Raw genomic sequence first — 14,212 nt, forward strand, 5'->3', positions numbered from 1 at the left:
CTTCTTATCCCTTGTAAAGAGGTTTTTATGCAAAATGTAAATCTAAAACATAGCGATTAGTGCTGTTGTAAAAATATAGCAGTGCATTGCCATATTTGATAATTGCACTAACTCCCCTTGTCTTTTATTTTTAATGGGCGTTTGAGAGCTTTTTGGGAATTGTAATAACCTTTTCGACAGCTGGTTAAACAATAAATTAGCATTAACTTAGCTTTAAACAAAAAAAGACTAGGTAAGCTAGCGCAACTATTAAAACTATTGAAACACGTGGAAGTGCCAATATCAGAATCCCTTTTCTTTTCTTCTTTGATTATGAGGCGATGATATTTTCACGCCCCGCATTACGCATACACCTCCCTTATAATGTGTTTCGACGTCAAAAAGCGTTAAAGTTTCGCACTTTTGACGTCAAACCAAGTTATAAGGCGAGCGCATACCTAATGTAGGGGGAGTGAAAATAATCATCTCCCTTTATACGATGTGTGGCCCCATAAACCCGTATATTTCAAAAAGTACGGTACTGCTCACTTCATAGGGTTATCCAAACTCCAAAGTACGGTTTGGATCATGTTGAAAAACACGGGTTCATACGGCCCAACAGGCCCACATCATAGAAAATCTCTTCTATATGATGTGTGGCCCCATAAAGCCGTATTTTTCAAAATTTCAAAAAGTATGGTACAGCTCACTCCATAGGATGATCCAAACCATCCATTTGTTGGGCCACAAGGAAAATAGGTGTTAAAACATGTGGCAGGGCCACAAGCTACTTACGTTGTGGCCCAACAAATGGACGGTTTGGATCCTATCGAGTGAGCCGTACCGTACTTGTTGAAAAATATGGGTTTATACGTTGTGGTTCTATGAAACTGTATTTTTTCAAAAAATTACGGTATGGCCCACTCCATGATCCAAACCGTCCATTTGTTGGGTGGCCCAACAAATGAGTGGTTTGGATCATCCTATGGAGTGGGCTGTACGATACTTTTTCAAAAAGTACGGTTACATCCTACTCAATAGGATTATCCACACCGTCCATTTATTGGGCAACAACATAAATAGGTGTTAAAATACGGTATGGTGTGGCCTTTCCACATTTTTTTAACACCTATTTACATTGTTGCCTGACAAATTGACGGTTTGGATCATCCTACGAGTGGGCCGCACCATAGTTTTTGAAAAATATGGGTTCACATGGCCCCACATTGCTGTATGATCACGTACTTTTGGAAAAGGTACAGTACGACCGTCCATTTGTTGGGCCACAAAGCATGTTTTAACACCTACAAATACACCTATTCACCTTGAGGCCTACTGGGCATAACCGTAAAAATACGGGCCCCACATCAGATAAATTATAAAATATCTCCTTGCGATTTTAATGCAGATATGCCCCGCATTAAAAATCCCTTGCCACGCGCGAGCAAACGAGAGAGAGAGAGAGAGAGAGAGAGAGAGAGTTATAACAGCGGGTTTTTCTCGAGTCCTGAAATTCAAAATGAAACCCTCTTCTTATCCCAAATTCAGAGGTTTTTCCAGCGCGGTTTCTAAACCCCTATTTATTGATTACTGTTGAAGTCCTCAGATCTTTCTCAACACCTGGACCTTCCTCTCCACAAGAATCTCCTCCCACCCGTCACTCCCACAAAAACCCTAACCCTAACCCTAACAAAAGAGCAAAAGCGGACAAAATGCTGCCAAGTTACATGAATCTCCAGCAATTCTCGGACAGGAGTTTCAATATCTCTCCTAAATATAGAAATTTTCGATTCTCCTTTACCTCTATATATACTCTCCTCTCTCACTCTTCTCAATCCACCTGTAACTTAAACTTATCTTATTCTCCAAGAAAGAGATATGGATCCTCTAAATCTCCGCCCTTTGATGATCAGAAGCTCAAATTCAGCTTCAATCGAGAGAATCGATCAAAATTTCGAGAATTCAGATCCAGATCTGAGAGGAGAAGGTTTGCTTGGATCGGGACGAAGAAGAATGGAGAGGACTGGTGCTCCGATCCCCAGGATTTTGGATTTATCTATGCATCCGACGCCGTGGAATCTGTTTCCGAGAATCGAACGTAGGTCATTCCAGCGGAATCTGTTTCCGAGACCGGAGACTAGTTCTTTCCGGCTAAATGTAAGAATCTTCTATTTTTTCCAGATCTTATGTTATATGTTTATCCTTCTTAGTCGGAGATTGTTTTACGATATTCTTTGATTTTTAAGACAGGATCGAGTTAGAGAGCTTATGAGTTCAAGTTCAGTTTCTTATAGTAGAGAGCTTAGAAGTTGGAAACTGAGTAGAAACATTTTTTTTTTTTTTTGTAATATTTTAATTTTTTTTTCTTGCTGCGATCTGACATCATGATTGTATTTTTAAGGCAGGATCGAATTAGAGAGCTTAGAAATTGTTCTTCGTCATGTTCGGTTTCTTAATTTAGTTTTACTGTTACTTCGTTTTTTTTTTTTTTCACTCTCGTTTGGAACTGAGTAGAAACAAACTGTTTTATTTTTTATTTGTAATCTTTTTATATTTCTTTCTTAATGGCTGTGTTATCACTCATCAGTAGACAAATAATATCTTCTATGTTTTCTTTTCTCCTTTTTAGTTTTGATTGTATTAGGATCTTTTAAAATTTCTTTCATAATGTAGAGTATTATAAATTTATAATAGCAACATCATAATTTATTTATTTTATTTTTTTTGCCATTTCAAAAAAAACAATCATATTTTTTTCTGTTCTCTTTTTATTTTTGTCACAATCTTATAACATTTTTTTTTTCTTAATATAGTTCTATAATAGAAACAGAATAACCGATTTTCTTTATTATATTGATTTTATTGTAATCTTTAAAATTCATTTTTTAATACATTGATAGAAGTTTTAATGCTGTGTTATCACTTATCAGTAGAGAAATAATTTATTCTATCTTTAAGTTTTGAGTGTATTACGACGTTTTAAAATTTCTTTCATGATGTATGGTATTATCTATATTAGCAACAAAATAAAATTTTCATTTCTCTTTTTATTTTTGTAGCAATCTTATAACATTTTTTCTTAATATAGTTCTATAATATAAGCCGAATAACCGATTTTCTTTATTATATTTATTTTATTATAATCTTTAAAAATCATTTTAATGCATTGATATAAGTTTTCAGTTGCTAAATCTCTAGCAAAAAATAAGAAATAGAATAAAGACGTAAAAAAAAAATCGGCTTCTTAGTATGCCAGGAAAAGAGAAGACACACACATATAATAAAGTTATCATACTGAACCCGATGCCCGACACAACGTGGCGAGTTACCAAAAATGTTTAGATCTGGAATGTTTGATATTATTTTTTCTAAGGTTACATGGGATAAATTCTGTTGGAACGCTTTCCCTTAAAAAATGTTTGGATTAGAATGATTTTGTCGGGTAAGGCGGACTCGACAAGAGGCTTGATTCTGTTTGAATGGGAAGATCTGGAATCTTTAATATCATTTTTGTCGGGTAGCGCGAGTTCAATACTAGGCTCAATTCTGTTCAAATGCTTTTCCTGGAAAATGTTCGGGTTACAATGATTTTGTCGGGTAAGGGTGGCTCGACAAGAGTCTTGATTCTGTTTGAATTCATTAATAGGGAATGTTTGATATTTGTCGGGTAATGCGGAGCCGACAAAAGGCCCAATTCAATTCGCATGCTATTCCCAGAAATATTCGGATCCGTATTTTATTCTATTATTTTGTTGGGTGAGGCATACCGACACGAGGATTGATTTTGATTGAATTGCTGGGAGATGCTAAGGTCCAGTTAAAGCTGTATTTATTGATCTAATCACTACATGAAATTACTATAGTTGTTAGAGTGGCAAGCATATGCAGAAAGCGACGTGGGAAGTGGAAGTGGGAGCGAGAAGTGAGGGGTCTAAAAATGGAAAATGCGAGAACGCAAAAGCATTAAAGAAGCAATGGGAAAAGTAAAAAGGAAGCGTCATCGGAAGTGAACATGAAGGATGTAATAGGCCTCATTGGAAGTGAATAAAAGGAGATATGGTTATAGTCATTGTTTTTAAAATCTGAAGATTTACGATTCAAATTAAATCTCATGGGTTATGACTTGAATCCCATGATTGAGTCTTAATTTGCATGAATCATGTGATTTTTATAGAAACTTTAAATCCTACGATTTATATGATTCATGCAATTTATCCTAGTTAAAGTTTTGTATAAATGAAAATAGGATTTACTTTCGAAAGATTTCCTTCCCCCTTCTGTATTAGAAGAAGCCTTCGAAGGTCCTCTCGTGAGAAGGAACAAGGCAAAGAAGATGGAGTTTGAATGATTCAAACCTGTTTAAACTAGTCTAGCATAGTGCGTGTGCTTGAGGGCATTACTTACATCGAAGAGGAAGATGACTATAATGAGGACAACATTAATGACTTAACAATTTTTTATAATATGATCCAGTTTCTTTTGTTATTTTTAAGATTATTAACCAAGGCCATTAAAAAAAAATTATTAACCAATATGCTCTGTTTGGATAGGATTCAGATAATTAGTATGCGATAAGCTTGTCAGCAAACAATTCATATGCTGAGAAGCTTAGAAGCAGGAACCTTCCCTCTGGTGCCGCTCCCACCTTGGAACCTCGATTCGGTGCTTAGGGGCCCTAGGTGTACTCCGTGGAGATTCCTTCATTTCTTTGATGAGATAAAAGACCTCTTAAAAGGACGTCCGGTACCTTTTCAGCATGTGAAAAGATCTGCTAATGCTGTGGCAGATAAGTTGGCAAAAGATGGAGTATCGAAGCAGGTTCTTGAACTTTTTGATTTTCTTCCGCCCTAAGTGATTTTTCTGGGGTTGTATAAGATCCTCGTGGCTTGTAAGTGTGTCGTTATATTGTAAGGGGGACCCCCTCAGTCTACTTTTAATATATTCTGTTACCATTCAAAAAAAAGGAAGGAGCTTCCGAGGAGCGTGACTCCAAAGAAACTGGAACTGCTCCCATGACGCTCGTAGCCTGCTTCTATTACTCCGTAAGTCTTACCATCGCCAACTTCCTTGCATCAAACTCCTCCAACTCTTCAAAGTACTTCATTGGAGCAAGCACAAAAGCTTGTGCATCTTCAGAAGGCACGAAGAATGAGTGCACGTAAATGAAGATGGTTAAATTACTGCTTTTTGATGTACTTAAATTTTGAATAATATATATTTAGAAACTATTACTTTTTTATTACTTTTTGATGTACTTGAATTTTGAAAGATAAATAAATTAATAAATAAAATATTACATACACGCTCCCTTGGCACTCCCAAACTTAGACTCTTCGAGGACCCAAGCTTGCCATCCCCCGCCCCGCCCTCGCTTCGTGCTTCTAAGTTCGTATGATATTTTCGAATACATAATCATTGTAGTTTCTATTTAAATCAATGGATTTGGATAAAAAAAGAATAATGTGCTATTTTGTTAATCTCTGATTTGTTTATAATTATATATATATATATATATATATATATATATATATATATATGTATGAATGAATGAAGCTTATGATTTATGATCTTATATGATTTGATCCCTACTACTATTTACTAGTTGTTTCTGATTCTCAAAACAATGGTTATAAACTTATAGTAACGGAGGAAAGATTAACGTAAGTTAGGGTTACTTCAGATCTGATTAAAATTGCAAGTTTTAGGGATTTTTAGTCTTGCAAGCTTGATGTATTTGTAGAATTGTGGCGCTTACCAACTATCCTAAAAGCAATTGCTGATGGGAAGGGCGCTACCATTATCTTCATTAAGAGTCCAGACCAGGGGGCATTGCTGGCACAAGGCCTAGGACCACGCGGCCATACTCCAATCTGGGTCCAGTAACCCGCTTAGGCCAACAATCCCTCCACCCTCCCCCTCAACAATGACCCCGGGGGGGGGGGGTTCGAACGTGAGACCTGGTTCTAATACCACTTGTAGGATCGTGGCGCTTACCAACTATCCCAAAAGCAATGCTGATGGGAAAGGCACTACCATTATCTTTGTTAAGAGTCCAGACCCGGGGGCATTGCTAGCACAAGGCCTATGACCACTCGGTCATACTTCGATCTGGGTCCAATAACCTGCCTAGGCCAACAATATTAAAAAAGGGCGTCCCAGTGCACGAGGCTCCCGCCATTGCGGGGTTTGGGGAGTGCTAGACGTACACAGCCTTACCCCTGTTGTGCAGAGAGGCTGTTTCCGTGACTCAAACCCATGACCACCAGGCCACAATAGAGCAACCTTACCGTTGCGCCAAGGCTCGCTCTCTGAAGGTGCACAATATTATTCACCTAAATTTAATGTTTAAGTTATTGAAGAGAAAAAAGTTCATTTTAAGTTCCATTTGAAGGTACACGCACCCATGTATGCATGAAATTATGAACCTAAGGTCCGACACTATGTGATGAGTTAATGTTCAGGTCGGGAATGTTTGATCCTATTTTTGTTGGGCGATATGAATCCAACATGATGCTCAATTCTCTCCAAATCCATGTGAAATGTTTGGATCTGGGAAGATTTTGTTGGATAAGGTGGGCTTGACAAGAGGCTTGATTCTGTTTCAATGCATTTATCTGGAATGTTTGATATATTTCTTCTTGGATGACGAGGGGTCTACACGCAGCCCAATCCTTTTCGAATGCTATTGCTGGGAAATTTTGGATACGGAATTTTCTTATATTATTATGTCGTTTAAGGAATGCTTGACACAATGCTTTGTTTTATTCAAATGGGGGCAAAGATGTTAATGTCCGCTTAAAAACTGTCTTCTTTGCTCTAATTATAGTAAGAAATTACTAAAAATAGTTTTGAAACCTGATATTATCTTTGCCAGAATTTTATTTATGGAATTCAATCTCAGATTTTCAAGCAGAACCATTGGTAATATTATTGATTACTCATTCCTGAATAAACCATGTCAAATTATGTAAATATTGAGTATTTGCTATTTAGTTTGTATGCGTGATGATTTTCATAGTTATTGAATGCGGTGGTTATCTTATATGCTAAGTATGGGATATTTAGTTTCTTAACGACGTTACGTGAAACAAAACATATAAAGTTAGAGAAGAGTGCATATAAGGGTAGGTTTAGTGGTATGTGTTGTTCCTCAATATGGTTTAAAAACTTGACACAATTTTTGGCTCGATGAGAAGCTGGGCCCGAGCTTACTCATAAGTCTTTTGAGTATTCAATATTTTTGAGTAATTGATTGAGTATTTTCTTGTTTTAATGAAACCAAAGTACCCGTTGTTTTGTTTCTTAATTAACCATGTGAAGATATGTCGAACATTTAATTTGAGTGCATATCGATAGCATTCTATACGCATTCTATACTATCAATTTTGTTGGTCATTTCTAAGAAAACTATGGCATGTTTGGTTTCTAATCTAGTAACATGAAGCCATACAGATTTATAAAGGGACAAGACATTCAACTCAGTTTGTATATTCCTTTAAAAAATATCAATTTGGATATTTGATCAAGTTGTTTTAGTTTTTAAGGTAGCCCTTTAACTCGACCTACTGTTGATTATGTGAGTTTACTCGACGAGTTCTTGAAGTACCTGATCAAGCTTTCGAACAGTGTTCATTGTTCAAGAACTCATGGAGTTTTCTTTTATTAGTTTGTTGTGTATGGTAGACTCAACATAAGGCTTGATTTTGATCGAGTTGCTGGGAGATGATAATGCTTAGTTAAGGCTGTATTTATTGTTCTAATTACCACATGAAATTACTATAGCTGTTAGAGTGGGAAGCATATGCGGAAAGCGACGTGGGAAGTGGAAATCGAAGCGAGAAGTGAGGAGTCTAAAAATGGAAAATGTGGGGAAGCGAAAAGCATTAAAGAAGCAATAGGAAAAGTAAAGAGGAATCCCCTAAGCCAACAAATCACATTAAGGGAATCCCCCTCCACCACCACTTTGTCCATGACCTCCGTCTCTAGTACTTTGATACCCCGATGCACAGCTCGAACTTCCGCCTCATTAGAGTCTGTCATTCCAATAGGACCCACAAAAGCCCGTATCACAACCCCCATCTCATCACTTAGAACACCCCTCATTCCAGCTGGCCTGGGTTTCCAATGCTGGAGCCATCAAAATTAAGCTTTAAGCTGCCTGGTTCGGGAGGCTCCACCCCTGTCAGAATTTAATATATGGGATTACTAATAATTTGATATATTTACTCTCTCTGTCTCTCTTAGAAAATAACAAAAAAGGAACCTTAAACGAAATTCAATGTCAGATTTTTAAAGCAAAACTATTGGTGTTGGTTTTGATATAGATATATTATTGATTACTTATTCCTGAATAAACCGCGTCGAATTATATAAAAATTGAGTATTTAATTTGTGATTTAGCCGATACTCTGAATTTATTGCTGATACAAGTGTCGTGCCGTGTCCGACATGACACGCGTGTCGACACGTGTCGACACTCCTTTGATGTTTTTAAATGTAATGCTAGAAATGTTAGACTTAAAGTGGGCATGTGGACACTTTTTTGTACTGTGTAAGTGCGGCATTCTATTTTAGTATAGAATCTTGTGTTTACCCCTTATATTATTAACTCTTATTAGAAACTCTTCTTTTATTTTTAAAATCTTTTTTAGCTCTTCTCTAACTAATATTTGATGTTATATCCCCTCCCTTGAACGGTTGAACCTAAAACTCTAAACAAACTCTTATTCCATTACTATATTCATTATATCATATTGGTCTCCTTTTCTCGTTGTATATTGGAGGTGGATGAGAACTAGATTAAATTGATGAATGTGTTGTTATTTGATTATCTCATGTTTGTTTTAGATTATAGTTGATTAATTCTAGGATTTATTAGTTTGTTAATTGAATACCATGTTTATATTGTTACAAATTATGATAGTAGTGAGTAATTTTATATGTTTGTTCCTCTCACCATTTTTAGATTTTTAGATGTTCTCATGTCAGACAACTCATATCCGTGTCGAAACTCGACACACGAATCCATAACCATAGATTATGATTATATATACTTTTTATTTGAGCCGTGTCCCCGTTTCTAAATTTTGGGTGTTTGTTGCATCCAACACTCAATGTCCGTGTCCACAAATCATACATGCATGCTAGTTTTCATAGTTATTGAATGTGTTGGTTATCTTTTATGCTAAGTATGGGATGTTTAGTGTCTTAGTGAAGTTATATGAAACAAAACTTATGAAGTTAGAGAATAGTGCACATAAGGGTAGGCTTAGTGGTATGGGTTGCTCCTTAGTACGGTCTAAAAAATTGACACAAGTCTTGGCTTGATGAGGTGCTGGGCCCGAGCTTACTCAAAACTCAGTTGAGTATTCACTTTTTCTTTTCTTTTTTGAGTAATTGATCGAGTATTTTCTTGTTATAATGAAACCAAGTTACCCATTGTTTCTTCATTAACCATGTGAAGATACGTTGAACATTTAGTTTGAAATTTTGAATGCATATCGATAGCATTCTATACTATCAATTTTGTTGCTTATTTCTAAGAAAACTGGGCATGTTTGGTTTCTAATCTAGTAACATGAAGCCACACAGATTTATAAGTGGACAGGACAGATTCAACTCAATTTGTATGCTCTTTAAAAAATAAAAAAATAAAAATCAATTTGGATATTTGATCAAGTTGTTTTAGTTTTTAAAGAAACAAAGCTAGCCATTTAACTTGACCTGAAGTTTGGATACTGTTACCTGAAGTTTTTGAATACTGTTCCTTGTTCAAGTATACCTGTAAAAGTGAAGACGTGTTGTATATTCTTCTAATGAATCATTTCTCTTCTAAATCTTTCTTATTCCTTTGTTATCTTATTATATTGGCCATGCTCTTCACTGGAAATCAAATAATCAGTATCTAGACTTAGCTGCCAACTGCTAAAGCTAGCAATGTCATATGATGGCTATTTAGATGTCGTATCAGTTTCCTAATTTGGGTGCTAAATGTATTGGCCTCTTGTTAGCTTGGAAATGTGCTGGGTATCATTTTTTTAGCAGTTTACCATGGTCTTTGGTTTGATAACTTTGTGGTGATCTTTTTTTGTAGGAAACTAAAAACACTTCTCTGGTATACCTTCTTCGTAAGGAACTTAAAAAAAGCGATGTCGGTCCCCTTGGGAGGATTGTGCTTCCAAAGGTTGGCATTTAATCTTTATAATTTTACATACGGAGGCAGTACATGTGTCTTTATAGCATGCCACCCTCTGTTCCACTACTGTTCTTCATTGCTCTCGGAGCATTTATGAAAAACTGATTGAGGAATTTGTGTTTCAGAGGGAAGCTGAAGCCTACCTTCCAATACTTACTGCCAGGGATGGCATCCATATGAAGATGCTGGACATGGATAGCTACGACGTGTGGCACTTCAAGTTCAAGTCTAAATTCATCTTCTCCTATTTGTTTCATGAACATCTGTTATGCCTAAATATAGATATGGTAGCTGAGATATAGACATGTCGCATTTTCCAGAAACCTGGAAAGGAGCACGGATATGTGGATTTTAGAATCCAGGTTTTAGTCTGAAAGTAGTGTAAAATTCTGGATTTTACAATCTATTATCCTGGATTTTAAGTAAGAAATTCAGGTTTTAGAAATCTCTCCCCCATCTTGAGATTTCTAAAACCTGGATTTAGGACGATCTCCTACTCTCTCGCTCGACGAAAAGAGGGGTGAGAAATCCAAAAACGACGGGACAGTCTCCTCCTTCCCTTGTTTGCCATGCAGGATTTTGAGGAAATCCAAGATTCTAAAATCCGCGTATCCAAACGTCCGCTTAAAGTTTTAAAATTTAAAGAAACGATATGCATAACACAAAAGCTAACACTGGTTATGTCCATTAATGTCTGCAAGATACTGTCTGGCTGTACCTTGATCTATAATATATGTACAGATACTTTATTAGCACCCTAGCTCATAAAAGCATATAAGATCTTCACCTTTTTTTTCTTTTTTTGAGAAGCTTCTCATCTGAACTATTTAAACCAGAAAAAGGTTTCAAGTTTATAAAAATATTACTATTGGTTAGTTGCTTAATGGTAAAATCATTGTTTGGAAAATCCATCCCTCGGTGCAATTCGATCAGCAAATGACTTGGAATTACAATATTGATTCTGGCAAGTTGACTGTTTGTTGGCTGAGTTAAATGAGGCACATGTCTTGCCACCCTGCCCTTTTCTGATAAAGAAGTCCACTGAGTTGAGGGGAGGTGATCCCCGAGTCAACCAAATAATTTTTTTCAAAGCATAGGTAGAAGAAATATGCGAGTAAATTGGGTAGGTATGGCATACCAAAATCATATGCGTGTTGGATTTGGGAATTAAACTGCATTCTTTTTAATTTGTCATAAGGCTTCTGATATAATCTTACTTGATGCTCATAACTCATTGCTTACAGATATTGGCCAAATAACAGGACCAGAATGTATATTCTTGAGAATACTAGTAAGCTCTCTCTCTCTCTCTCTCTCTCTCTCTCTCTCTCATTTGAAATCAATAGTGATTGTCTTTTAAGTGTTAACTTCTAGCAGAAAATGCATATAATCTTGCCTGCCTTAATTTATCCCAGGAGAGTTTGTTAGGGTACATAACTTACAGGCCGATGATACCGTCGTGTTTTACAGAGATGAATTCAATCTGAAATATGTAATAAATCCTCTCCATTCCTTAAACTTTCTTTACTCTACATCTTCAACACCATCAGCTTAGTTGCCTTCAACTGCTCATTGTATCTGTTCTGTTCGTTTGTCTACAAACTCATTCTCAGGTTATACAAGCAAAGAAAGCAGTTCGTGTAACATTACCCAGAGAGGAGCCGGGTGTGCCGGGTGCCCAGGTTATTGAACTGGCTTATTTGAACAACGAAAATGTTCCGTTCACTGAAGAGATGAATGAAGAGATGAATGCGGAAGGCATTGACAATACCTTGTCACTGGATTTTCCAATAGATTTGGAAAATGGAACGATGGAAAACTATCCACTGCTTGAACCAATTTCAAGCTTCGACCCTGTTGAGAACTTACCCTTCAATGACTTCTCGTGAAGTCACCGTTATTTCCATAAAACTCAAAAACAATAAATGAACCGATACAATTGAATAAAAGTTATACCGATTATATTACCTACTTGTATGGTGATTTCTCTTTCAAGGGGAGCTTTAAGTTATATGAAGGACTTTTGTTTATGTTCATCTTTGTTTGGTTTGGCATAGGTTTGATAAAGAATAGGAACTGAAGTCCTCCATGACCTGTTACTGTCTTTAGGTTCATGGGGGCTTTGATTGCCCAAAAATATAAACAAGGCTCTTTCGAGACTGAGCATTCAACAATGATACCGCTTCGGCGCTACTACAGCGCTTCGCTAACTCGAAGCTCCTCGCTATGAGAATAACGCTTCGCTAACGCGGGTCGGAGTTCATGCTACATTTATTGGATGTTTAAAGTTACCATGTGAATGATCTATATGCATAAATACAAGAAGAAAATAGAAACATATCGGTTTCAAATAGAAATCTTGTAGAGTTATGAAAACATGCCCAAAAGACGGGCATTTAAGATGTGCTCGAATAAGGAAATACTCACTCAAAAACCATCACCTATGAAAAAATCACCCATAATAATTTAACATAATCAAACAACTGGTTACATGTGTCTGTTGCACATGTTTGATAATTCAATATATACCATATTAGAAAGGAGTCGACTCGGGCGAGTTCCTTGTCGAGTCAAGGAGTTTTTAAACACTGGTATAACTAATGCACTTGTGCTTTTGGTTTGCTATGCGTTTTGATTTTGATATATACTTCAATAGAAATAGGAACAGCGATTTTGGTTCCCTATGCGTTTTGATTCTGATATACGTACTGCAATAGAAATAGAAACTTTTCAATCATATTTCACGTCAATTTTAAAGATTCCTTGATCAAACTTTCCTTATGGGCCTTGTTTGGCAATCATGATTTTTTTTTTTTCATGGAATATTAGTTCACTCAATGGTGAGGGATGGCCAGAGAGGGAGAGACGTAAGAGGGCGTGAGGAAACTCTACTGAAAATGTGATTTACATTTTCCCTGTTTTTTAGCCTTTTCTCATCCTCTCCTCACTCTCGCCCTTCTTTTCTTCACTTGAAGAGACAATGCATCCTTTGAATGGACAATAAAAGCGTTATTCAGCTTGCTAGTTTGCTACGAAGCCTGTTAGCATTAGTTGGATTAGTGCCCTCTCGGGTCTTTCCTCATCTCTCACCACCCTGCTTCAAACAAGTTCTTTATTTTTAAACGTCTTTCCTTTTTTCTCTGTAAATTTTCCAAAGTTTTTTATCCCCTTACATTTAGATCATTCTTTGTTTCAAGTACTTTTTTGCAAAATGTTAATAATTTTGGGTTTGAAATTAATACACAGTTTCCAAAAATCTGTCTCTTGCCAAATATTTGACAATGCCACTCTTCTCCCTATTGTATACTTTTTCTGTGTTAAAATTCCTAACAAGCTATGTACAGTAAAACATACATTTAAAATATAGGGAGTTCCAATATCAATGCAAGGGAGTGTGGATGTCATCTCCCACACACACACCATTATACCACACTGCTTGAATGTGCTGCACTCATGGTTTAAAATTTAGGTTTCGGTAACCGTTTCAGACCCCACCAAAAACCGAAATTCCGGACCGAAATTCCGAAATTTTGTGACGCTTTTTTTAAATAAATAATGTCATTAAATTGAAAACGGCGAAAAATTGAATTTCGGCATCGGTCCCCACCGAAATCCGAAATTTTAAACCATGGCTGCACTACACTACTCAAATTCACTCCTCTCACTGCCTTATACTTTTTCTGGCTGTTAAAATTTCTTACAATCTATATAAGGGTATTTCGGTCATTTTCCATGACGCATGGTATTCTGGTCAGTTTTACTTGATGGGCGCATTTTGATCATTTTTTTTATATCATGGGGATATTTTTCATATAGATTCGAGCATGTGCCTATGGGAGGTGATTTAACACTGTTTTTTTACTTTTCCATTCCAAGAATCAGAATACCACCCGTTGGGCGGGAATCAAAAAGCGCCAAATATTCTCTTTTTACCAATCGGAATTGAGTATCATTTCCCATTCCATTTTCAAACGAAACCAACCGCCGGAATTGCCTAAATCGGAACTGGATACCTACACCGATTCCCAATTCCGACAA

General features: G+C 36.5%; 1 protein-coding gene across 2 annotated transcripts; it reads left to right on the forward strand.

Annotated features, from left to right (window-relative positions):
* The first annotated feature begins 1,399 nt into the window (after positions 1–1,399).
* Positions 1,400–12,210, forward strand: LOC143886883 (uncharacterized). 2 transcript variants are annotated; one of them, XM_077391053.1, is made up of 6 exons: positions 1,400–2,136; positions 10,073–10,162; positions 10,300–10,400; positions 11,419–11,465; positions 11,590–11,666; positions 11,788–12,210. In XM_077391053.1, exons 1-6 carry the CDS (start codon positions 1,858–1,860, stop codon positions 12,061–12,063), a joined length of 870 nt encoding a protein of 289 aa, XP_077247168.1. In that variant the 5' UTR covers positions 1,400–1,857; the 3' UTR covers positions 12,064–12,210. The 2 variants fall into 2 exon arrangements, with proteins under 2 accessions (XP_077247168.1, XP_077247174.1); XM_077391059.1 differs by having other exon boundaries at positions 10,300–10,394.
* Positions 12,211–14,212: the final 2,002 nt, after the last annotated feature.

This window comes from Tasmannia lanceolata, unplaced genomic scaffold (genome assembly GCF_043159265.1).
Source record: "Tasmannia lanceolata isolate RefF3 unplaced genomic scaffold, GAP_Taslan_0.1 ptg000002l, whole genome shotgun sequence".
NCBI lineage: Eukaryota > Viridiplantae > Streptophyta > Magnoliopsida > Canellales > Winteraceae > Tasmannia > Tasmannia lanceolata.